General features: G+C 52.4%; 1 protein-coding gene across 2 annotated transcripts in view; it reads left to right on the plus strand.

Moving 5' to 3' along the window:
• The first annotated feature begins 7,150 nt into the window (after positions 1–7,150).
• KCNAB1 (potassium voltage-gated channel subfamily A member regulatory beta subunit 1) overlaps positions 7,151–23,977 on the plus strand; it is a 61,922-nt gene continuing 45,095 nt past the window's right edge. Inside the window, exon 1 of one of the 2 annotated variants that reach the window (XM_029962351.1) lies at positions 7,151–7,422. In XM_029962351.1, coding sequence (XP_029818211.1) covers positions 7,151–7,422 — 272 coding nt within the window. Of the gene's footprint in view, positions 7,423–10,291; positions 10,534–23,977 lie in introns of those variants that run through there. The other variant, XM_018079268.2, reaches the window with a different exon arrangement.

A 23,977-nucleotide genomic window follows, 5' to 3' on the forward strand; every position in this document is an offset into this window, starting at 1 on the left:
GTGTGTTCCAGCCCTCAGCTCCGGGGGCCGATGGGGACACGGGGATGCAGGAGGGCAGCACACCAGTGGCTGTGTAATGTGGAGTTGGGACCTGCCTCCCCCTCCAGCCCTGCTCCTGGAGGGCTTTGCAGCCTGGGCACATTGAGCTTAGTCTGTCTCAGTTGTCTCCTTTAGAACAGGGAGTGGTGACTTGCACCAGTCACAGTCTCCCGGAGCCCTTGGGATGAGCTTTTTGTGGTGTCAGTGATTGCCAATCCAAATGTTCCTTTGCTGCAGGAAGGTGATTTGTGGGAGCTCTTGGTTGAACCCTGCACGTGGAGTTTGCTGGGGCAGAACCTGGCCTAGCAGGGTCCTGGGAAAACAAGCTGGTCTCAGAGGAGAGCTCCCCAAGGAAGGTACAGCTTCAGAGTGCACTTCATTTCTGGTCAGGGAAGGAAAGGCTCAGGACAGCTGTTGTCAGTCCTGGGTGGTGTCTCTGCTCCACAGAGTGCAAGTGAAGCCTTCTGGAGTGGTGCAGAAATCCCTGAGCCTTCCCTGCTCCCCCAGCTCTCCCTGTGCGCAGGCTCGGCCCCGCTGCTGCCACCGCTCGTGTTGCCTTGACAGCAAACAGGCAAAGCTGGAGGAGTCACTAAAAATAATGCAAATAGTGCAGAGCCCCTTGAAAAACAAACCCCCCTCAGGTTTGGCCAAGACACCAGCTCTCTGTGTAGATGGACCTGCAGTCTGTAGTGCCACAGTTCTGATGTAACTCTGATAAAACCCTCGTGGTGGTGGTTGGGGGTCACAGGAGTGGTTGTACCTCTGCCCACACACCTGCAGCACACCTGGGCAGCAATCCCTTCCTTACTGCATGCTGCACACTTGGAAAAGTCCTCCTTGGAGTTGCATCTTAACTACAGGCACGATGTCTCCCTGTGTCCTGAAGTCTGCCATGCACTCATCCCATCCTTTAATCCCCTGGGCTGCATTCCTGCAGCTGGACAGCAGTCCTGTGTTCTTCTCTTTAAGCCAGAAAGTTGACTATTGAAAATTTTAGGCATAAACTATTGCACTATGAATCCAAATGTCTTATGGAAATGGGATTTGTGCCCCTTAGCTCTCTCCCCCCTGTTTGACACCTGTGCCATGCGTTGTAGCCGTGGTGGGTTGTTCTTGGGAAGGTTGGTGTGATCATCCCGGCGGTTCTTGGGTGTTTCTGTGGAATCCACGTGTACTGGACAGCCACAAGTGGAGAGAAACATCATACTCTGTTCACATTTCTTAAAAAAAAATATATATTTAGCACCTAGTTTACAAACTAATACCTGTAGCTGCCCTGTACAATTGTTCACCTCGAGTCTTCAGTAAAACATGTCAGCAGTTAGAGGAATTTGTATTGGGGGCATTCCCCATCAGTCTCAATTTTTAACATTTTTCTGCTTGTGAAATGATAAAAGTACTGTGAGCCTTAATTTTTATCCACAAATAAAAATATTATGTTTGAACCTTGGTGTGACTTTTTTTTTTTCAAGGTCTTACATGTAGAAACTATATTATAAATATAGTTTGTACATGTACATTATAAATGGGAGTGTATTTTGGGTTGAAAAAGCTGATTTTTTGGATGTAGTTGATTTAAATGTGTGATCAAGAGCCCTGTTAGAACTGGGATGTTTTTCTTGTGGATCCTTCCCCTGAGGGGGTTAAGGTACAAAGGTCAATATAAAGCTGCTTGTGGGATTTCTTCCTGTTTTTAATGGTTTTTAGGGTGAAAAAAAATGGCAAACTGTTCTGGAGTAAGTGTAAGCTTTGTGGACAGCCAAGTTGGAATTGCATGTTAATTAAGAGAAGTGTTAATTAAAGAGGAGAGTTTCTGCTCCTTGCAGGGGCAGGAGGCAGGTGCTGGAGCTGAGGGTCTGTGCTGGGGTGGGTTGGGGACCATCGGTGTCCTGCTGCTCTGGGGGGCTCACCCCCCTCACCAGGAGGTGTCTGCCCAGGTCCCTGTGCCCACACTTCCCTTGATGAAGCAGCAGGAATAATTCAGGGCTGCCATCCATAATTCATGGCTCTGACACCTGACCATGGGCTCACAGACCAGGGGACCGGCCACTGACACCAGAAACCTGGGATGCTGCTGGAAAAGGGGAGCTCAGCCCCCTGGGCTCCTGCTCCCACAGCTCTGCCCGTGGTGGCCCTCGGTGCTGTTGGGTTTGTGGCCAGGGCTGATGTTCCTGAGCAGCTTTTATCCCTTGGGATCACTTCCAGGTGCACCCTGAGCATCCAGTGCTGCTCTGGCATTTTGCTCCCTGGGCTCCTTTGGTCACAGTTTGGGCAAGGTGTGACCTGGGACAGGGTGCTCAGCTTCTCCTTTTGTGCCTGGAGCTCGCCCAGCTCTCCAAGTTTCTTGGTGGGAAGGCAAGATGCTGCTCAGGACATGGGAAACGCAGTGGGGATCAGTTGGATTTTGGGGTTTTTAAAGGAAAAACCACAAGTCCCAGAGGCTGACCACAAGTCCCAGAGGCTCTGGAGCAATGCCCACCTCTCCTGTGCAGCTCTGGGCACTCCCAGTGGCACAGGGGCCTGGAGCTGAGGGAAATGCTGTACCTGTGCAGGAGCTGGATTTTGGAGGGGATGGGTGGGGGAGCAGGGACCCAGCACCACCTCCCTGGGTTTGGGGATGGTTGAGTCAGGGCTGGGATTTGGGATGATCTTTGTGCTGTGCAGAGCTGGGGTTTATTTTTAGTCCCTTCTGTGGTGCTGATTGCCATGGCAATGCCACGGCACCGCCGGCGCTCCCAGGGATGGGCTGGTGGTGCTGCTCCAGGACCAGGGGACAGGGACAGGGCTCCTGGCAATGGTTTTGGGGGAGAGTGGCAGCTCAGTGTCCCCTGTCTGGTCCATGATTTAGATTCAGCTCACAGCCAGAGCAGGGGCTTGCTGCCTGCCCCAGCTGGGCTCCCCACCTCTGGAAGACACAATCCTCCAGGCACAGGAGCCTGTCCAGGAACTGCATCCTGGGAGCATTAACTGCTCAGCACCTGGTCAGCTAAGGCAGCTCAGCCTTTTGGTCTGAAATTTGTGCAGAAAAGCAGAGAACAGGGTAGGTGCTCCTGCACCTTCTCGTGCTGTTTGAGAAGGGTCAGGGATCATCAGGCTCCAGGGCTGGGGCTGTGTCCCAGGGCAGAGCTGGGCACAGCCTCCCTCAGCCCCTGCCCAGCACAGCCACGTGCCTCCAGAGAGGTCTCAGTGTCTGGATTCCCCTTGACCTTGGAAAACGTTCCCCTTCCTAATCACGGGGTGCTCGGTCACCAGTTGGTGCAACCCAGAGCAAACCCAGCGGAGCAGCTCGTCAGTGACCTCACTGACCCCAGCAAAGAGGAAAAGAAGAGTTAATTAACATACCCAGGAATTTTTCTCTTCACTTGGGTGTGCTGGGACTGGCCTTTGGCCCCACAGTCACATCTAGAAATTATTGGAGCCGATCAAAGGCTGGAGAGAGCCACTTCCATCAGTTCTAATTTCAGCAGATTGACTCTCTCGAGCTGCCTGTGACCCGCTGCCCCCCGAGCTCCCACATCCCTCACGCCCTTCAGGGAGGCAGCTGGGAGCTCTCTGCTGTTGGGATTTGGGTTAACAGGTGGGCTCAATGATATTACAGGTCTTTTCCAACCTGGACACTTCCATGATTCCACGCTGTGGGACAGAATCATGGGGTCAGGTTTGCTGGGGATGCCCGGGCACAAAGCCAGTGGCTGCTGGCTGAGCAGCAGTTCATAAGTCACTGCATTTAAGCGCTGTCAGAGCAGGGTGAACCACTTAGGCCCAATTAAGTGCCTTAATGAAGCTTTCCCTGATGGGGTTTCAATTACGTGGAGCAGAGAGTGTGGAGCAGCAGAGCTGTGAGCCTCCCGGCTAATTGGATGAGGATTTGGGAATGACTGTGCTCCTGTGGGACCAAACACGTGTGTTTGCTTAGGTATCACTTACAGAAGCTTTCCAAATAATCTGGACCTGTGCAAGGTGATGTTTGTCTGTTTAAATCTCTCTAACCAGGTTGGTGACTGCTGCTCTTTGCCTGGCTGGGATGAGCCATGTCTGTGTGTGCAGAGGTGTGGGGTGTGCAGGTACAGAGCTGAGAGAACGTGGGGAACAGATTCTGAGAGGCTACTGTGGAATCTGAAGAGCTGGGGTGGGTTTTGAGATCAGTTTGAAAGAGGATGAACTGTAAATGTGTCTCAGAATTACTGGAGAATTGCTGGATCAGACTGTGCATCCTGCATTCCTTTAGTCTGGATTGAAGGTGATCACCTGGAGGAGAGAAGGCTCCAGGGAGACCTGAAAGCCCCTTCCAGGGCCTGAAGGGGCTCCAGGAGAGCTGGAGAGGGACTTGGGACAAGGCATGGAGGGACAGGACAAGGGGGAATGGCTTCCCACTGCCAGAGGGCAGGGCTAGATGGGATATTGGGAAGGAATTCCTGGCTGTGAGGGTGGGGAGGCCCTGGCACAGGTTGCCCAGAGAAGCTGTGGCTGCCTCTGGATCCCTGGAAGTGTCCAAGGCCAGGTTGGACAGGGCTTGGAGCAACCTGGGCTGGTGGAAGGTGTCCCAGCCCATGGCAGGGGGTGGGACTGGATGGGCTTTAAGGCCCCTCCCAACCCAAAGTATTCTATCAAACTAAATTTGTGGTGAAGATAATCAGGACGGACCTTCCACATGTAACACTGTGGGGTTCTGTTGGGGTTTTGTTGGCCAGCATGGAGGTGTCACTGGAATGGCACATAATGATGGAAAACTGCTCATGAGATTTTAAAACCAGGTTAAAAATGGGCCCTGTGTGCAGTGCATTAACTCCCCGAGGTGACCTCCTGCTTTCCTGAGCAGAAAACATCTGCTGCAGGGTTTTTAGAAGCACTGCTCTTATTTACATCTGAAAAACAGGAGGTCTGACTAAAAGAGTGCCTGAGCCAGAGTATTAATCCTGAGCTCTCATCCTGGGGGATTCTGTGCTGGGTGTTACCGGAATGTTCTGCTCTAAAAGCAGTGGCACAAACAGTGTTGTGGGGGTTTTAATGCTGTCCTGTCCCTCTGCACCCCTGGGTGTTGCTGTACCCTGGGCTTTACCCTGGGCAGAGGGAGATTAACCCACAAGGAGGGGCTGGGGGGGCCACACCGGGCTGGGGACCCCCGGACCTGCCGTGCTGGGGTGGGCACAGGGAGACTCCTTGGCAGGAGATGATTTCCATATTGTGTGCCCAACTCTAGGGACCACGGCTGGAATGAAAATCAGATTTTAGGAAGCATTTTAAGAAGAGCCAGAGAAATTTTTCAAAGCCTGGCATAATTTATTAATAAATAGAAGTTCTGTCATATTGTATAATTAATGTAATAATCAGTTATGACTCGTAGTAACTCTGGCACTGACACTGTTCCCGGTGGGATGTTGGTCAGTCGGTTCCGAAGCAGGAGGGGGTTTTGGCAGGGGGAGGTTCTCGTGGGGCAGAGGGTTTGTCCCCCCCAGGAGATGCCCCACAGCCCCCTGGATGCCCAGGGTGCCCAGGCACAGGGGCTCTGATCCCAGCACAGCCGCCATCAATATTTCAGGGCAGCTGGGCGGCTTTGCTTTCAGGAAACCAATCGTTCTGCAATTTTTATAAGGTGAGCCGGGGTGTCCTTACCTGCCGGGGGATACAATCACCTGCAGACACTATCCGATGGCGTTACCTGCCTAAGTGACACATTAGGGAACATCCACCCGCACAATAGCCCGTGATACGCCCAACAATGGCCCATTGAGACAGAGACAAATCGCCAACAGCTGCTTTAGTTTAATTGACCTTTAAGGTGACTGATACCTTTTAAAGTCTTGGGGAACAACAGGGTGTTTCTGTGGTTAAGGGAATGATAAACACGTGATGCTGAGGAAGCACAATGTGCCTTTTATACAGCTCTTTAAGAGCTTCATCTCACTTTTGATAACCAGCTTCCACATGGAAGGACCTGAAGAATCTTCAACTTGTGTACCCATAAAATAAGTATGTATTGCTTCTCTGCTCAGGGTTGCCTTAAAGGCTTCTGGAGTTGCTGGAAACCTTTTCCTTTTTGGGAAAGGCTATGAAAGTGTAAGGACAAATGAGGAAACACATTGGAATAGGCACAGAACTGGAGAGTTTTAACAGCTCAAAGTTTGAGTCATTTTACCGGAGTTTTGCAAAACTTCCAGCGAGTGTTTTGGTGCCACCTCTGCTAAACAGTTCAGATAACACCAGCTCCTGTCAGAAGCCACAGGCCTCCAGAGCTCCCTTTTCCCTGATTCCATGAATCCTTCCACCCAGCCCCCATCCCCAGGAGACCCGTGCAGGGCACAGGTGAGTGATTGCTCTGCTTGGGGATGATTACAAAGCTTTTGAGTGCAATGGCTTTAAAATCCTGCCTGTCTTAGAGGGGTTTTTCCTCTTTGCCGGCTCTCTCCCAAAGTGGCTGCTGTGATTAGAGCTGTAATCTCTGTATCAGCTTTTACATTTCAGACCGGGGAGGGGAATTAATGCAACTCCAGTGTCTGCCTTTTCATACATTTTCCCAAACACTGTTTGCTCGGGAACAGCCCTAACTTCGTTCTCGTCCTGAGGGTGACCAAGTCCCCAGATTCCTACCAATCCCTTGGAGAATGGAAGTTCCTGCTGGACGTGGCGACCGAGGAGGCGGAGGAGGAGGAGCAGGAGGGCTGGAGCGGCCGGCCCAGCGCTGGGGATGAAGGCAGGGATGCTCCAAGGCCGCGTCCGGCAGGGACGGCGCTGCAATTTGCTGGGGTGAGCCCACGTGGCCGCGGGTCTGCCGTCAAGGTGACACGTGTGACTTCACCCCCGACGTTTACGGAGCAGGACGGGTGTTCCGCTGCCCTCCACCCGAAGCCCTGGTGTGTCCGAGCCCAGCCGGGGTGTTGTTTTTAAGGAGCGTCCTCCTCCCCGGCTGCGGAGCCGCTGGCACGCGGGAGCTGCTGCAGATGTTTCCATGAGAAGGTCGCAGCTCTTCTTTCTGGTTAAGCCCCGCAGACACGTCTCTAATTACAGCTTTGTGGCCGGCGTGAGGTTATAGGGGGAGGAAAGTGCGCGCTGGAATCAGTTTAAATGATTTGAGGGCAGCGACTCGGCGCCTTCGCACCGAGCGGGAGGCGAAATGCTGGCGGCACGCACGGGGACCGTGGGGGGGAAGAGCGCCGAGGAGTCCCTGAAGCTGAGGAAGCAGTCGGTGCTTTCCGTGGGCAGCAGGGACAGAACCCTGAAGAGCTCCTCGGAGAGCGGGAAGGAGGGCCGGGCTCGGCCCGGGCAGCCCCAGCAGCGAGCCCGGCGCCTGGCGCTGCTGCGGGAGCTGGAGATGAACTGGTACCTGCGGGTGTGTGAGCTGTCCCACGAGTACACCATCGCCTACACCACCGGCATGCCGCACAGGTAGGTACCCACGGCTCTGCCGCGGGCACTCCGGGAATGGGGCTGTGGGGATGTTCATAATAATAACTATAACAACGATGATGACAACAGTAACTAAAATAATAATAATAGTAGAAAGATCTTTGGCTTTACAAAGATTTGTAAAGATTTTCTCTGATTATTCATGGTTTTTCCCCTGCACCTCGATGGGTGTGTGTTACAGAGCTGAGAATCCTGTAGACTTGTTTCTTGGTTTCCGTAACTTCTTCGGCACAAGCTGCCTGTGGTCGTTCGGCCTCGTTTCTCACGAGCTGTTTTGTCCAAGTGGTTGTAGTTCTGCTGGAATAGAGTTGAAAAGTTGCTGCTGTTGATCAGGGGCCGTGTGGGTGACAGGAGGGTCCTGCTTTCCTCTGTCCCTGCCCGGCAGCGGCGGTGGCTCAGCCTGGGAACGAGCCGCCCAGGAGGGGGAACCTGCAGCTGCTGGATCTCTCATCCCATCGGTCTTAAATGTCGCAGCCTCCAGAATCTGATCTTGCTCCTTTAAAAAAATATAAGGGGATCTTGGTATTAGTGGAAATTAGACGTGAGACTCCCTAATCTCCTGTGCAGGGTCAGCCCCTCCGTGAAACCGGAGCCCAGGCAGAGGTGCCCGGGGTGCTGCTGCCCCAGCCCGAGCAGCATCGCGGGAGCGGCGGCCGCGCTCCCCCGGGACACTTTGGGGGACTGACAGAGGGAGGATGGGGGTTTCAGTCACCCCAAGGGACAGGGCTACTGCCGAGGGGGGGTTCAGCCTTTTGCCCAGCTCGACACAAATACATCGTTAGCAGCCGGATTTCGACTGAGAACCGGTTGAGATCTTCCCTAATCCCAGGCAGGATGGGGATGCCTGAAGTGCCTGGCACAAACCGAGCTCTTACAGATGTGCTTGGATTAGAAATTATTTAGAATGTCATTAGGAAAAAAATTAGGAACGGGACAACTGGAAGGAAAACGAAGTAAAACTCAGCTGGAGCAGGCGTGAAGTGCAGAAATGTCCACAAGCACCTGGAGAGAACACGAGGGGTCTGTGGGCTGGGAGGGAGCAGACTCGGGGGTGTGGTGCCCATCTGCCCCACCAGCCTGTGGTCAGGCACCCAGGGGTTTGAGCAGCACCAGAAAAGCAAACTGCTGGTGAATAACTTCTGGGAGAACTAAGTTTCTAAAGATACTGCTGATCCCTGCAAACCCTGAAACTCCAAACCAGCAAAACTCCTATGTCCAAAAGAATTCAGAGGAGCTTGCAGAAGTATTCCTTTGCCTTGGTTCACCTTGCATTATGGATGAGCAAAATGAGGGCTGGCAGGAGGTAGGAGCGAAGTGAGGGCTGGCAGGAGGTAGAAGCAAAGGCAGCTGCAGCAGAGATCACAGGTACAGCCTTCAGGAGGAAAACACGGTCCCGGTGAGGCAGGAACGGCCTCGGGACACGCTGCCCTCCCTGCAGCGCCCTTGGGTTGCAAAGAGTAGGGCTTGAAAGCCCTCCCTGCACCCCACCTTTGGGTCAGCACCACGAGAACAGGACCTTCATCTTCAGGAGTGTCAGGGGCCCCTGGGGCAGCAGGGCAGGAGCCTCCTGGGGACACCCAGGTCCATCAGTGCCCTGATCTGACAGCTGCAGAGGAAGAGTAGCAGGGTAATCCCAGTGTCCCCACCAAACTCCCCTCTGTGACATTGAATTATAAGCTTTTAAAGTATATTCTGGGGTTGGGATCAGTCTTTCTTTATCTGCTTTGAAAGATTTAAGGATTAGTTGAGTTCATGATACATCCATCACTTGATTATTTAACTTATTTTTCCACTGTATTTGGGGATGAAATGCCAGCCCGAAAATGGGTTGAGTTTTTAAAATAGAAGAGCTCAGAGATCTCCCTCAGGGGTGTGTATCAGACTTTGGCAGGATTGTTTGCTGTGGCCAGAAAAGGTCAGTGGGGTCCTTCTGGATGTTACCTTGTCCAGCAGGGATGAACACCTTAGAAACCATCCCTGGAAGTGTCCAAGACCAGGCTGGATGGGGCTTGGAGCAACCTGGTCTAGTGGGTGCCATTCCTGCCCATGGCTGGGGAGTTTGGAATAAGATGGTCTTTGAAGTTCCTTCCAACCCAAACCATTCAATGATTCTATCAACCAGAAAATTGTTTTTGCTATTTATCAGTGGTGAAGTAATTGATAAAATTATAATTTTATTTGTGTTAATTATCAGAGCCCTGGGAGGCTACAGAGGTTCCCAGACCAGGTAACTCCAGCAGTGCGCTATGAGAAAACAAAATGTTCTTATGACTGGCAGAAGAGATGCCTTCAGTGTTCATCTGGCCAGCCCGGGGCCTGAAATACACCCTGTGAGAGTATTTGGTTTATGTTTATTGGCCTTGGATTGAATCCCAAGCAAATATTTCTCATTATCTAAATATAAGACCTGGGAAACGGGGTCAGTGCTGTATTCCCACTGGCAGCCCTTATCCCTTGGAGTACTGGGCCGTGAGAGGTCTCGGCAGATGAAGAAGATTGCTGATCTTGGCCATAATCCAGGCCGGGCATCAACGAAAACGGGCCAGTTGCAATAACATAAACAATGTCTGGGAGGCGAAGAGGCCGCCCCGAGCTGTGAGCCCGCTGGGCAGCACAGCCCGGGCAGCAGCAGCCAGCCCGGGCAGCACAGCCCCGCTGCGGCGGGCGGCTTCTGGAGGGGCTGCGGGTAGCTCTCGGTGGGCTGTAGGGGGCTCTCGGTGGGGCTGTAGGCCCCGCTCTCAGTGGGGCTGTGGGTGACTCTCGGTAGGGCTGCGGGTGGCTGTCGCTGGGCTGTGGGTGGCTCCCACTGGGGCTGTGGGTGGCTCTCGGTGGGCTGTGGGCCAGCACCATGCACCTGTACAAGCCGGCCTGCACCAACATCCCCCCGCACCGACCAGGCCCGGCCAAGGCCGCCGAGGCCGTGCCCAGGGTCCAGCAGGCGAGTGGGGCCCTGCACCCACCTGGCCCGGCCGTGGGCTGGCCCCGGCCCCGCAGCCCAACCAGCGAGAGGAAACAGCTGGAGAGGTTCCTGCACCTCCATGGACTGTCCCTGCAGGACACCACGCGGGCCCAGACCGGCATGAAGTACAGGTACAGGCACAGGTACTGCTGTGTGGGGATGGCGCTGGGCCCGGCGGCTGGGGCTGGGGAACAGACAAGAGGGCTGGGTCTTCAGCTGTGCCAGGGGAGGTGTAGGTTGGATATTAGGAAGAAATTCTTCACAGAGAGGGTAATCAGCCATTGGAATGGGCTGCCCAGGGAAGTGGTGGATTCTCCATCCCTGGAGGTGTTTAAGGTGAGACTGGATGTGGCATCAGTGCCATGGGCTGGGAACCACAGTGGTAGTGGATCAAGGGTTGGACTTGATGATCTTGGAAGTCCCTTCCAACCCAGCTGATTCTATGATTCTATGAACGGGGCTGAGGGAGCTGAGGCTGCCCCGGGTGGGCTGGCACCGCTGGGCCCCTTCTCTGCCTCAGGAACTTTGCTTCTCTGGGTTCTCTGAGCCCCACAAGAACTGGGATGAAGGGGAGCAAAGCTAAATGTGTGTGACCTGTTCTCTTAAAGCTCTGAATCTGATCTTTTTCTTCTAAAGTTAACCACAGAATCCCAGACTGGTTTGGGTTGGAAGGGGCCTTAAAGTCCATCTTGTTCCAACCCGCTGCCATGGGCAGGGACACCTTCCACTAACCCAGGCTACTCCAAGCCCTGTCCAACCCGGCCTTGGACACTTCCAGGATGGGGACAATCAAACTGAGTTTTCATGCTTGGGGTCTGAACCCTGAGACCCTCTACCCTCCTTATGGAGCAAACAGACTGGAAGCCCAAGAACTGGCGCCTAGCTGGTCTAGTGTCTAACATGTAGCTTCTGTGTTAGAAGAAGTGTCCAAGGGAGAAGGTCTTATCCATGCAGGGAGCTGGAACAGCCTGGGGAAAGAGGGTGCAGGCTGGGGATGGTGGATGAAGAAGACGTGTATGCTCAGTCCATCAGTTGTCATTGTGTTTTGTTTCTGAAGAGGTTCATTTTAAGGGGACGATGTTCCATATGGAAAGTCTACATGTTCTCTGTGCTTCTAATAAAAGCAAATTTTCTTTGAAATATTTGCTTTCCCAAGAGGTTGATCTCTGCCCGTGGCCTGTTTGAGCCTAAAACTGAAATAAGACAGTATGACTGCTGTTTTTATGGATCCAGCAGAGTTGTGTCCCAGCTTTAGCTGCAGGCTGGGGAAATTTGGTGTTGTTTGGAGACATTGCTGAGGGGACACGGGGGCTGTGAAAGAGCAGATTTGGAGCTGCAATCAGGAGAAATGGCAAAAGGCTCTGTACCACTACTCTGCTGTGGAGCAAGTTGGGGTGACATGGCCTGGAAGGCTGAGAGAGAGAACTGAGGCCACAGTGCCTGGGTGGTGAAAAGGGAGAAGGACCACAGGCAGTGGATTGGCATCCCAGGGACGCTGTGCTCGGAGCAGAGCTGTGACTGGAGCAATCCTGGGTCAGCAGGAGCAGTGTGTCCCTGAGCCAGATACTCTGATCAACTGGGGTTTTTGGGCCTGAAAAGTTCCCTCCCTTTAATGAGAAATTCTTTTGCTCCTTCTGGTGATGCTGATGCCACGTGGCAGCTGTGTTTTTTAAATGACTGGTGTCAGTGCACACACAAAACCCACCATTTTTCTGGTTTCTCTCTAATTCTGCACTTTCTGTGGTGTTTTCCCATTGTTGCCCAGACACAGTTTAACCCTCACTGTGCCCTCGCTCAGGAGCACAAGTGATGCTGTAGGCACACAGTGCTCCCATGAAGTGGTTGTGATCTGAAATGTCCTCCACGGGAGATTATCCTGCCAAAGCCCTGGTGTATGGACACCTCCTGACATGGGACTGGGCTGCTGCCGAGTCCAAAGGGCATCACTCAAAACCTGACAGTGATGTTGCACCAAAAACCTGCCCAGCCTGGGGCAGAAACCCCACAAAGAAGTTGGGTAGAAAATTTCTGTAGGGTTGGATGCAAAACCTGCTGGAGATGCAGTCTTAAGCCGTAGGAAAATGTAATTAATGAGAGATTCTGGGACTGCTGAGCTGCAGAGGTGGCTGGGTTGGCTTTGGGGGCTGCGGGCTGTGGCTGCAGGCTTGGCTGGAGCAGGGCTCTGTTCACACCCCTTCATCCACCTTTGCTTCCTCCCTTAATAAATGGAGTATTCCTCGTTCTCCAGAGCCATTAGTCAAGGGGAAATAAGGCATGTGCCTAATTTCTGCTGGAGCTGATGGATTGGAGCAAATGCTTCATTTGGAGTGTGTACATTTTTCAAAGCTGACAGAAGGAGCTGTAACATATTGAGCTTCCCGTGGATCCAGGGGATGTATCCTGGGGAGAGGGGGCTCTGAGCAGGGCTCTGCTCCAGGCAGGAGGGATGTTCCAGCAGCCACCACGTGCTGCTTCCATAGGTTATTTGCTCTTCCAGAAGTACAGGGGCCCTTCTAGTCTGATTGCAAGCCTGAAGATTTTCTTTTCTCTTTCTTGTTTTGCCTTCCAGACGTTTCCTCAGCTCTCCTTAGGTCCAGCCAGAAGACAGCACAATAAATCCCTTTTTGTATTAAGATCTACTTAATTATGTGTGGAAATTAATGAATTGTGAACAAGAAACACTTGCTAAACACTTATAAGCTGGTTCATTTATAGGATGATCAGTTCCTTTTCCTTTCTTTGCCTTGGCCAACGCAGTTTAGCGCAGCCTATTACAGAGGAACCCAAAGTGCAGCAGTGGAAGAGCTTGGCTTGTTTCTGATGACAAAGCATTTCTCTGAGATGAAACACCACTTACAAAGCAGATTTGGTGTCCTATTGTCCCATGGGGGGTTCATTGCATGGCATCCTTCCACACACACTTCACTGGGGCTTGAGCTCTGTCCTCACACTGGGAAACCGTGGCTGTAAAACCTCTCAATATTCTGCTCCTTCATGGTTAAACAGTGTCTGTGAGCTGGGGCAGCTGCACTTGGAGAGCCTGGAGGTGAAATGTTATATGTATATATATGTCTGCAGAAGCATCCAGGCAGCTTTTGCAAAACAGGCTGTTGGCAAATGTTAGGGGTGGAAAGTATTTATGGAGGTCAGGGAGTCCCGAGGCACTGCTGGATTAACCCACAGTGCCGCCTCCCAGCTGGGCTGGAGTTTGCTGTTTGTATTTTATGTGGTTTAGATTTCACTGAGGTTCTGCTCCAGGGGGGTGAGCTCTTCCCACAGCACACAAGCCCCTGGCAAACCCACTTCACTTGGCACGACCCCCCTGGGGTGTCCTGCAGGGACCCCCCGGAGTTCCTGCATCCCGAGAGAGCACTGGGATGCTCTGGCCTGTTTCTGTTGCTAGGCTTGGTTAAGCTAATTAAAACTTGGGAATTTAGGATTGTGATGCTGAAGCTTTTTTGTGACTGGCCAGCAGGTAGCCCCTTGCAGGATGTTCCCTTCTCCCTTTTTTCTCTTTTTTTCCTTTTTCCCTTTTCCACTTTCCTGGCTGGAATGGGAAATGTGAGGAGCTGACATGCAAGCCCTGCAGCCAGTCCTGGCCACCCCTTTTCAAAGGGACACAACAAACTGGGCTGTGGAAAGCAGAGGGGTGCGAGGGATGGGATTGTCCCTGCCCTGGGTGATTAAACAGGGGTTTAGCTTAGGGAAAAGATGATTGACAGGGATTACAGATGTGTTTAAATCAGGAACAGCTTGTGGCAAGTCACTCACTGTCCCCTGTAACATAGAAACCAGGGTGGGGGGAGCAAATAAAACTTGTGGACAACATGTTTAAACACAGAAAACCCTTTCCCAGCATCTTGTAATGAAATTGGGGAATTCCCTGTCATGGGATGCTGGAAGTACCAGCATGCTGAAGATGTTATCAGGTATCAGCCAAGGTATTAAATACCAAGGCAGGGTTTAACCTGGAGCAGGCAGAGTCCATTTATCAGCCCTTATCCCTTTCTCTGCTGTCATGTTTATACCCCCACAGAGCTACCCCAGAAGAGAGGAATTTGGGAGTGATCCCTATGCCATAGCTGCTTTTCCAGGCTCCCTTAGTGAGGCTCATGTTATGCATTGAAGCTTTAAAATATCTAATCTTTAGATGGCAAAATATATGAGAGCTCTTGATGGGGTCCTGTAATCCTGCACTGTAATCCCATCCTCATCTGCTCCATCCGGAGCCCCGTTGCATTATATTTATGGGATATAGCTTATGGCCTTAATGTTGTCCCTATTTCCTGTCCAGGTTGATCCACAGAGCCACATCCAGCTGTGTCCTTTTTTTAACAGTCAGTGTCACGTGGTAGAAGTGTTTTTTTACTCTTTTTTACTCTGTTCAAACTCCCCAGCTGCTCCCTGGTGCCGTGGTGAGGGCACACACTCCCATGGCTGCCCTTCTGCCAAACGACTTCAGTTCCTTGGGGTTTGTGTTGTTTTTGTAGGGTCCTCACCCAAACCATGCACTGATGGGGAGGCTGGGATGGGAACAGGGTATCCCTTGGTGTGGGTGGTGTTGGTAGAGTGGGGTCTGCTCCTTGCAGGGAGAAATCCCATTTTATTCCTCCAAGGACTGGAGCCTGTGGCTGTGTGAGGTGTCAGCCCCACTGCCCCGGCCGGGTTTCAGCAGGAGGAGCTCCTGCTGCACACAAGGCCCTGGCTCCTGATCCTGCTGCTTCCAGTGTGATCCTCCCACTGCCTAAAGGGGCTCCAAGAGCTGGAGAGGGACTTTGGACAAGGGCCTGGAGTGACAGGACAAGGGGAATGGCTTCCCACTGCCAGAGGGCAGGGGGAGATGAGATATTGGGAAGGAATTCCTGGCTGTGAAGGTGGTGAGGCCCTGGCACATGTTAGCTGGTGTAGTGGAAAGTGTCCCTGCCCATGGCAGGGGATGGCACTGGATGAGCTTTAAGGTCTCTTCCAATGCAAACCATTCCATAATGAGTCCATAAAGTCCTCACAAAGCCGTGTACCAGCTCAGACTCAGTCTGCTGGTTCTTCCAGGGCTATTCCCACCTTTCTGGCAGAAGCTCTCATGCTGTAGGTCTTGGCTTGTGGGGAAGACAAAGCAGACTTTGCCCTCCCAGTTGCCCAGCACAGCAGTGAATCCCAGTCAAGGCTCGGTTGCTCCAGCCACTGCCCAGCAGGAATGTGCAGGTTTGCTGCTTTTTTCCCCACACCTTCTGCTCCTGTCGAGCTGTGGCTGCAGGGCCTGTGCTGCCAGGTGCTGATCCAGCCCTGTTCCGTGGGCAGGTGCTCCTGCTGAGCCTCCACTCCCTGCAGCCACGTCAGTGGTGCAGAGCAGATCCAGCGGCTCTCCAGGGGGCTGACTTGAAAGTCTGGGATATTTCTGGGTGTATTTATAGGCAGGTTTGAAGTCTGCAGTCTGTGCCCTGAGATGAAACTCAGTCCACGTGGTCTCGGTTACGAGAGGTTTTATCTGGGAGTCTTTGGGCTGACTTTGGGATCTGCTGTGATGGGAACATCACCCTGCACTGCACCGACACCAGCTGCTGAGGGTGGGTCCAAGGGGGGCTGAATTCAGGAAAATACCAGTAAAACCTCCTCTCGTGGCTTCCAGGTTTGTTTTAAGGCTCCATCCTTTAGGAGATGAGGCTGAATGCAGGCTCTGCAGAGGTCAGCTTTGATGCCAGGCTGAGAGTGGGTCTCTATCACCAGCCCTGGTGTGTGCTCTGGCAGGTGGGCATGGTCCAGGTGGAGTAAAAATGAATTTTGATCTTCAATACAAATCCAGTGTTGATACAACGGCAACTCCTCTGTTTTGCTTAATTCCATCATCTTTCTCCCTCCCTCCAGCCCTGTACCCATCCCTCCTGCTGCAGCTCTCCCAGGATGAGCAGAAAATTCCCCTTTCCTTCTCCAGCAGCACAGGACTGTGGCACAGTCCATGCTTGGAGAATTCCCTGATTGTCTCTCCTGGTTGTTAAACCTCGTTTGCACACTGGTGGTTATTGACAGTGAGTTTTCATTGCATTCAGAATTTGCAGGGCTTGCAAGCTTGGGGTAATGTAAAGAGGGAAATTTCCCTGGAAATGCAATTTTTTGGTCCAGGCCAAATTTTTGTCCAAATTCCAAAGGTGAAAAGTTTAGGATAAAAGAGTCTTTCTGAGACCTGGGGGTAGGAAGATGGACCTCAGGAAGAATTTGGCAGAATCAGAGCAAGTGTCTGAGAGGAGAAGCTGCAACATGATTCCAGGGAAGCTGAATTTTGTGGGAGAGCTGTTGGGCACAGAGACCCCTCTCATGGCACTGCAGTTCTCTTCCTCAGAGTGACTCCAGTATCAGGAAATAGTTGCCAGCTCGGGGCAGTGCGTGGGCATTTGGATTCTGGTGGATGCCAGCCCTAAGGAGGGGGTGGCACTGCAGGGCTGCCCCACAGAGCTGTGCTTCTCATGTACATTGTAGTGCTGTGTGCTAGGAAATACTAGAGTTGACCAGAGCATTTCTGGATGTTTCTTCCAGCCCTCTCCTCTGGGCACTCTGTCCAGCGTGTGCTCCGGGATTTCCAGCGTCACCCTGCACTCTCAGCGGGGGCTGGAGCTCAGTGGGGCTGTTCCTTACACCCCCATCGGAGACAGAAGTTGCTTTTGTCGCACTGTAAGCAAGTTAAAATGCTCAATTGAAATGTGTTTTTATTGCTCTGTGGTTTTCCCTGGGCTGAGGTGAGCACCTCTTATTCCTGCATCTCCCAGGGTGTGCAGGGGGATGTGGGCAGCCGGGCTGCCCCTGCTCCACTGAGTGCTGCTGGGGAGGGGGGAGCCTGCATGAAAGGCAGCTTTTCCATGGATAAACCGCCTGTGCAGACCTGCCTCTGCCTGATAAGCTTTTTCTCCCTTGTTTTCAGTGTGTTTTCATAGTTGCTTGGCTCTATCCTTGCACCAGGAAGACTCTAGAAGCCAACAGTGTTCCCATAATTCCAGTAGCACGGTTGCTATTTTTCCCGGGGTGTTTATGAAGTACGTGGGGGTCCTTGGAGAGTCCAAAGGGGCAGGGTGAGGCTGTTGTGGGGAGCTCCTCCCTGTGGCTCAGTCCCCAGCAGGGTGAGGGTTCCTCCCACCCCTCAGTTGGCTTCCCCCCACTGGGAGGTTGAAAGGCACGTTTTTCACTGCAGAAAAAGACACAATCTGTAGATTGCAGGAGTAATTATTCATTTCCCCTGAGGGCCTAATGAGCGGTTATGCATTTGGCAGTAAGTAATGATCCTCTTGCAAATCTTTTTGTTAATTAAATGGGCCCCATTCCAGTATGAAAGTGGTTGTTCCATCCCTTTGGGATGTGCTTGGAGATCAGGGGCTACTTACCCAGCCAGCACCGACCCCCGGGAAGTACAGAGAATCCTTGGCTTGGAAGTGCTTGGCAGTGCCTGGAGGTCACCTGAAGACTGGGCAGTGCCTTGCACTTAATTTACTAAAAGGACATTGCCCCTGGGAGTGTCCAAGGCCAGATTGGATGGAGCTTGGAGCAACCTGGGCTAGTGGGAGGTGTCCCTGCCCGTGGCAGGGGGTGGGACTGGATGGGCTTTGAGGTCCCTTCCAACCCAAACCATTCCATGACACTGTGCTGCTCTGAGGTACATCATGCTCTTGCCTTGGGTGCCAAAAACCCCAAAGTTAAAAGCCTTTGCAGAGGGTTCTGGAAGTGAAGAGAGCAAAGGGAAATTAGGGAGCTGAGGAGTCACCACAGACCCCTGGCAGCAGAGTGCTCTGCCTGCGCCTGCTCAGGTAAAGTGCAGACTCCAGAAGTCCTGAAATGCTGATTTCTAACTAGCAGTGTGGGCTGGTAACTAAGTGGCAGGGGAAGTGCTGATGCAGCAGGTTTTTTCCATCTCCCTTCCCCAAAGAGGAGCCTGCCAGTGTGAAAAGACAACGATAAAATTAATTGGGCTGAAGATTGTTCCTTAGTAATCTGCTGGATTTCAGTGAACAACGTTGTCCTGGGTGACGTGCTAATTCTCCTCAGTGACTAATTCCAGCACATGCCTCATTCTTTAGGGATGCTGGGCAGCGTGGAGAGCTTTGTCTCTGGTGCAGGACTGAGGTCTTGTGCCAGTTTTGCTGGATGCAGCTGATGGGATTTGTACCCTGTGTCACTCACTTCAATAATTAGAAATGCTGTTGCAGCTGAAAGAGAGACTCTCAGGAGAAGAACTAAAATTCTTCTTTGAAAAATGCTGTTTGGGAAGGGGATATTTTAATAGTGCTTATTATTCAGCAGTGACTTATATAAGCCAATGACTGATGGAGGCACTTGGCTTTCACGGAGTTGCTCACAGGCCCTGCATTGGCTGGAGGAGGATGAGCTCAGGCGAAAACTGAGGGTTCTTGAGAGAAGAGCACGTTTTATGAAGGGGTATCCATTGGAAAAGAGTTTTCCAAACAACCCAGTCTGCTGTAGCTCATCTTTATTCTGGCCCTCCGCCAGCTCATCTCAAAGAATCAGAAGTTATTGCATGATAATTACCCACCCATCTGCTCCAGTGCGTCCCAGAAAAGGGCAGTATGGAGTTGTGTGTTATCCAGCATCCAAAATCGACACCTCAGCAACATATTTCTTCATAGAAGTTAATTTAGAGCTTTAAGCTGTTACAAGTAATGCTTGGGTGAGATTTGACATGTGTGGTTAACAGAGCACTGTACATAATTGCCTCAAATCTGCTATGCAACAAGCACAGCCAAGCTGGAAAAACACAGCTTTACTCAGAACACACCATCAGGTGATGCAAAGCACCTGGGGAAAACCTGCATTTTCTGTGTGCACAGCCTAGAACTTGAGTATGGCAAAGGGGAAAAGCATTTCTTTGCCAAGAACTGGCACAATGACCCTGAATGCCTGAGGGTCCTGCTGCTGCTGCTGGGGGTGTTTCTCTCCTCTGGGTCTGGGGTGGATGCTCAGTTACTGGGGCACCTGAACTAGGGGCTCCAGCCTCACCTGGGTGGGAGAAACACCCCAATAAAACCTTTTTGTACTGTGCAGTGGAGCTTCATGCAGCTCTAAGTGTTTTAGTCATATTTAATCAAGAATCACAGAATGGTTTGGGCTGGAAGGGACCTCACAGACCATCAAGTGCTCAGTGTAGCACAATACATTAATATAATGGTGATTTCTGGAGCCCTTCGTGTGAGCCACTGGCTTTCAGTCAGCTGAGAAATGGAATAGATAGCGTGGTAAAATTGAATTGCCTGGTGTGGAGCAGGGATACAGCAGCTAATGGGCAATAGGCACCATTAGGGGGGTGTTCTACCCGAGGGAAGAGTGACCTGTTAATTGAATTGGGCACCCGGTGATTCCATCTCCTTGTCAGACACGGAGGGCCCTGGGTCTCCGTTCCACTATTGATCCTTTCCCGCTGTATTAAGCCATGATTTATTGAGTCTGGCTCAGAGCTGGCTGGTGCAGAGCTCTCTGGGGGCAGGAGCCCCCGTCGGTCGGGCGCTGTAACTTGGTGCGTACGCTCACGGTGGGTGCGTGGGACTGGAGAAAGTGAGTGCTGGGATGGAGATTAGATGGAGTTTTGCTCTTGGCATTCATAGAAATCACAGAAATCCGCACTGCTGTGGGTTGGAGGGGCCTTAAAGCCCATCCAGTGCCAACCCCTGCCATGGGCAGGGACACCTTCCACTAGCCCAGGTTGCTCCAAGCCCCGTCCAACCTGGCCTGGGACACTTCCAGGGCTGGGGCAGCCACAGCTTCTCTGGTGCTGTATTTATCACACCCCAGCCCTAACACACGGCCTTTGGAGGCAGAGCAGCCTGGCTCCCTGTTCTCACATCCCAGTTTGGGTCCCTCGTGGGTGGACAGGGCCCTCAGAGCTCCTGTGGGCTGTAACAGATCTCCTCTGCCATCAGAGGCAGCCTGGGCTGGGCACTGCCCCCAGCCTGGCTCAAAACCTGCCAGAACGACGCCTTTTAACTAAAAACCGTTTAATAGGAATTTTGATCAGTTTTCCTCAAGTGCAATTACAAATGCAAATGGAGTTTTTGATGTGAAACCAGCGGAAATGTGGTGACTGTTGGCTCGATAAGCGCGGGGCTTTTGTTCTGCAGCTCATTTCCTCGCCCAGCTTCCAGCAGTGCCATCAAAGGGAACCATTCCTGGGAGGTTTAGATACATCCCAAAGAGCTACAAATCACTGCAGGGTTTGTCGCTGCTGCTTCCGACAGGACCCCTCCTCACATGAGCAGGGACAAGCTTGTCCTGGCTCTTAATTGGGATTAATCCCAGGGAAGCCCTGTTGGGAGCTGCCTCCTCATGCCAGCGCTCCAGGGTGGCAGCTCCTTATCTCTCTGGTGTCCATATCAGCCCAATTTAGGGAGATGTAACGGAACTGCCGCAATCCTCAGTAATTATCCCAGCAGGAAACCTGTTCCCAAACAGCTCTGGAGAGGGAGGGAGCCAGCCCAGCGATGAGCACGGGCTGTGGCTGTCATCAGAGCTCTCATGGCCCAATAAAACTTTTATTGGCACATAACCTGGAATTGCCCTGGGCGCGTCCTGCTGCGCTGCAGCAGAACTGCGGGTGCAAATCTGGAAATCAGGGATTTGGGACAGCACACTGAGATAATTCTTGGGAAGGCCAGTCCTGGAGACTGCTGCCTGAAATGTCTGCGTGGGGTTTTGGAAGGTGGCTGTGGTGGCTGTAGCCAGATCTGGACAGTTGGATAAAATAAACAAGGACATCTTTGTATGGAAAAGCTCCAAGGGCACCGCTTCTGGAGCAGGATCCTGCCCTCCCAGTGCTGCCAGCTGTGCTTTCAGTGCTTCCATGCAATTTCCTGAGGTCTGGTCCATCCAAGGACATTGCATGCAAAGTCTAACTAAGCAACTGTCAAAATGTCCAGTGTGGTTAAAACTCTCTCATGAAGGCTGAAACCATATTTTTGATGTGTCTCTAGCCTGGGAGCGCTGACTTTTCTGTCCTGCTGCATCTCCCTGGTCCTGGGGCTGCTCCGTGGGCACGGATGGCAGGACCCTCAGGCACCAGGAGCAGAGGGAACACTGTCAGGGCAGAGGGAACACTGTCAGGGTGATACAGCTGCTGGTGCTTAAGGGCTGTGCTGGGTTTTGCACCCAAACCCTATGTTAGGTGCTGGGTTTGCTGGGGTGCTGGGGGGTCTCCTCTGCAGCCCCCTGGCTGAGGTCCTGTGGCAGTGCAGAGAATCAGAGAATTATGGAATGGTTTGGGCTGCAAAGGGCCTTTAAAGGCAATGAGCCCTGCAATGAGCAGGGACACCTTCTGCTATCCCAGGTTGCTCCAAGCCCAGTCCAAGATGGCCTTGGACACTTCCAGGGGTGGGGCAGCCACCACCTCCTCTGTCACTGCTGCTATGTTTGCTGCTGTGTTAAGTTGTTGTCTTCTCCCAACGTGAAAAAATTTCCAAGAGCTCAGAGGGGCTGGGATGGCATCGTTCCTGCTGCCCTGGACTGCTGGCTGGAATGCAGGGATGGGGCTTTATGTAACTGGCTGTGCATGGTCAGTGTCCAGCTCTCCTCTGCATCACAGCCTGCAGGCAAACACCATGGTGTCTCGGTGTCTCTGCCACAGGGCAGAAACCTCCAACCAAAATGAGGAGAAAAAGTACCTTAATCATGTCATGGTTCACTGAGAACATCCCGGGGTCCCTGCCAGGCTCATGGCTCCCTGGTGTCGTGGAGTTATAGAATGGTTTGGGATGGAAGGGACCTTAAGGACCACTTAGTCCCAATGCCCTGCCATGGGCAGGGATGAGTCAACAACCTGTGACTGCAGCCTTGGAGAAACAAAATGTCCAGCCAGACTTGGCATCATATTTCAAAGTAGCTTCACTATTAGGTGAAATTTAAAATAAAAAGGAAGCAGCAAGCAGCGTGCTCTGCTTGAGCTGTGCAGGGGCAGAGGCTGCAGCAGCTCTCAGTGTTTCACCCAGTCCTGACTGACAGATCTTGGTTCATGTTCATATTTTAGGCTGCAGAAGCGTCTTTCCTCCTCTGGTTGCAGCCAGAGCCGTGCTGACCCTGGAGCAGAGAGTCCCTGCAGGAGCACAGGGAAGGGCTTCTCCATCACCAGCCGGTGCTGTGCCAGGCCCCAGAACCCCTCCGTGCCTCTGCAGGGACCCAGCCTGGGCTGGGTAAAGCATTTTTTGCTTTTTGGAGGTTTCCATCCTGCTTACTGCAGTGGTGTGTGCCATCCTGCCCCTGCAAGGTCCTGGGCACAGAGACAGATCGTCCAGGGCAATGAAATGTGTGTTTGTGCAGGAGCCAGGGCACAGCTCCTGGGCTCGTGCTGCCCCAGAGCATCCTGCTTGCTGTGGGTCTGTTTGGCTCTTTGTTTTGTAAGGTCTGTGTTTGGCTCTTTATTTGACCCCTGGGGTGGATGCAGCAGCTACAGGGATGGGGCTGGGGGGGTCACAAGTGTGTGTGTTACACCAGATTTGCTTGATGAAGCATTTTGAGCAAGTTATTTAATGAGCAATTGTTGTCTTCCGCAGGGAAAGGCACAGGGGCATCTGAGCACAGCAGTTTGGTGGCACTGAGGCGTCACAGGAGCCTGGTCACAGGCTCAGGGCCCCATCCCTGTCCTCTGCCAGGGCTGTCACGTACCTCCTCCTCTATAAGCTCAGGATTTTCATGATACAAAATTATGTTACTCCACCGTTTTAGTCTAGAAGTGATTATCTTGCTCAGGGAAATTAAATAAATCCCATATTTAAATACATATTTCTTTGGCAGAGACTGTAACCCCTCCAAAGTTAAGCGGCTTGAGTTAATATGTTCTGTGGGATGTGCCAGCACAGAATGTGACTGTCCCTTTCTGTCCCCTCCCTGGCCCTCCCCTGGCACCCCGGGGCATGGGCAGCTGTGGGGACAATGACCAGGGCCTGGGTGACAGTCACAGCCTGTGCAGAGCCAGCTGCAGTGGGAACTCTCCAGACACATATAGAATGGGAGGTAAAAATACATCTTGAAATATCTGTGACATATTTCCAGCAAGAGTAGGTGAGACATCAGAGAGGGAAATATTTCCGGGTTTGTCAGTCCTGCTTTGGGCTCTGAAACACAAAGCTGGGCTCCAAAAGCCAAGTAGGTGAAGAGCTCTGTGGGTGCCACCAGCAATGCTCCAGCTGGATCCCCCAGTCCCAGGGAGACCTGGGAGAGGTCCTGGCCCTGGGGGGCACCTTTGTATCAGCGACCCCATGGCTCGTGCCCCCCCGATGCCACACCTTTGCCGTGTATTTAACAGTGTTTGCTGAGCTGTAATACTGGAGCACTGATGAGGTGTCTGGAGACTCTCCAAGGGGTCCTGCTCCCCCAAAACCCCTTCCTGAGGGTGACTCCAAGGAGACCACTCACAGCTGGGCGTTTGTGGGCCTGCTGCGTGATTAACTGCTAATCATCTTCTGGAAAATATGATAAAGTAACTTTCTTTGTCCTGATTTAATGCTTTCCTTCCTCAAAGGAATGCGCTGGGTACCTGTTAATGAGCCATCAGATAAAGGAGCTGCAGAGCTCGTCAGGAGCTGTTCACCCTGTCAC

This window comes from Manacus vitellinus, unplaced genomic scaffold, assembly GCF_001715985.3.
Source record: "Manacus vitellinus isolate BGI_N305 unplaced genomic scaffold, ASM171598v3 scaffold_45_pilon, whole genome shotgun sequence".
NCBI lineage: Eukaryota > Metazoa > Chordata > Aves > Passeriformes > Pipridae > Manacus > Manacus vitellinus.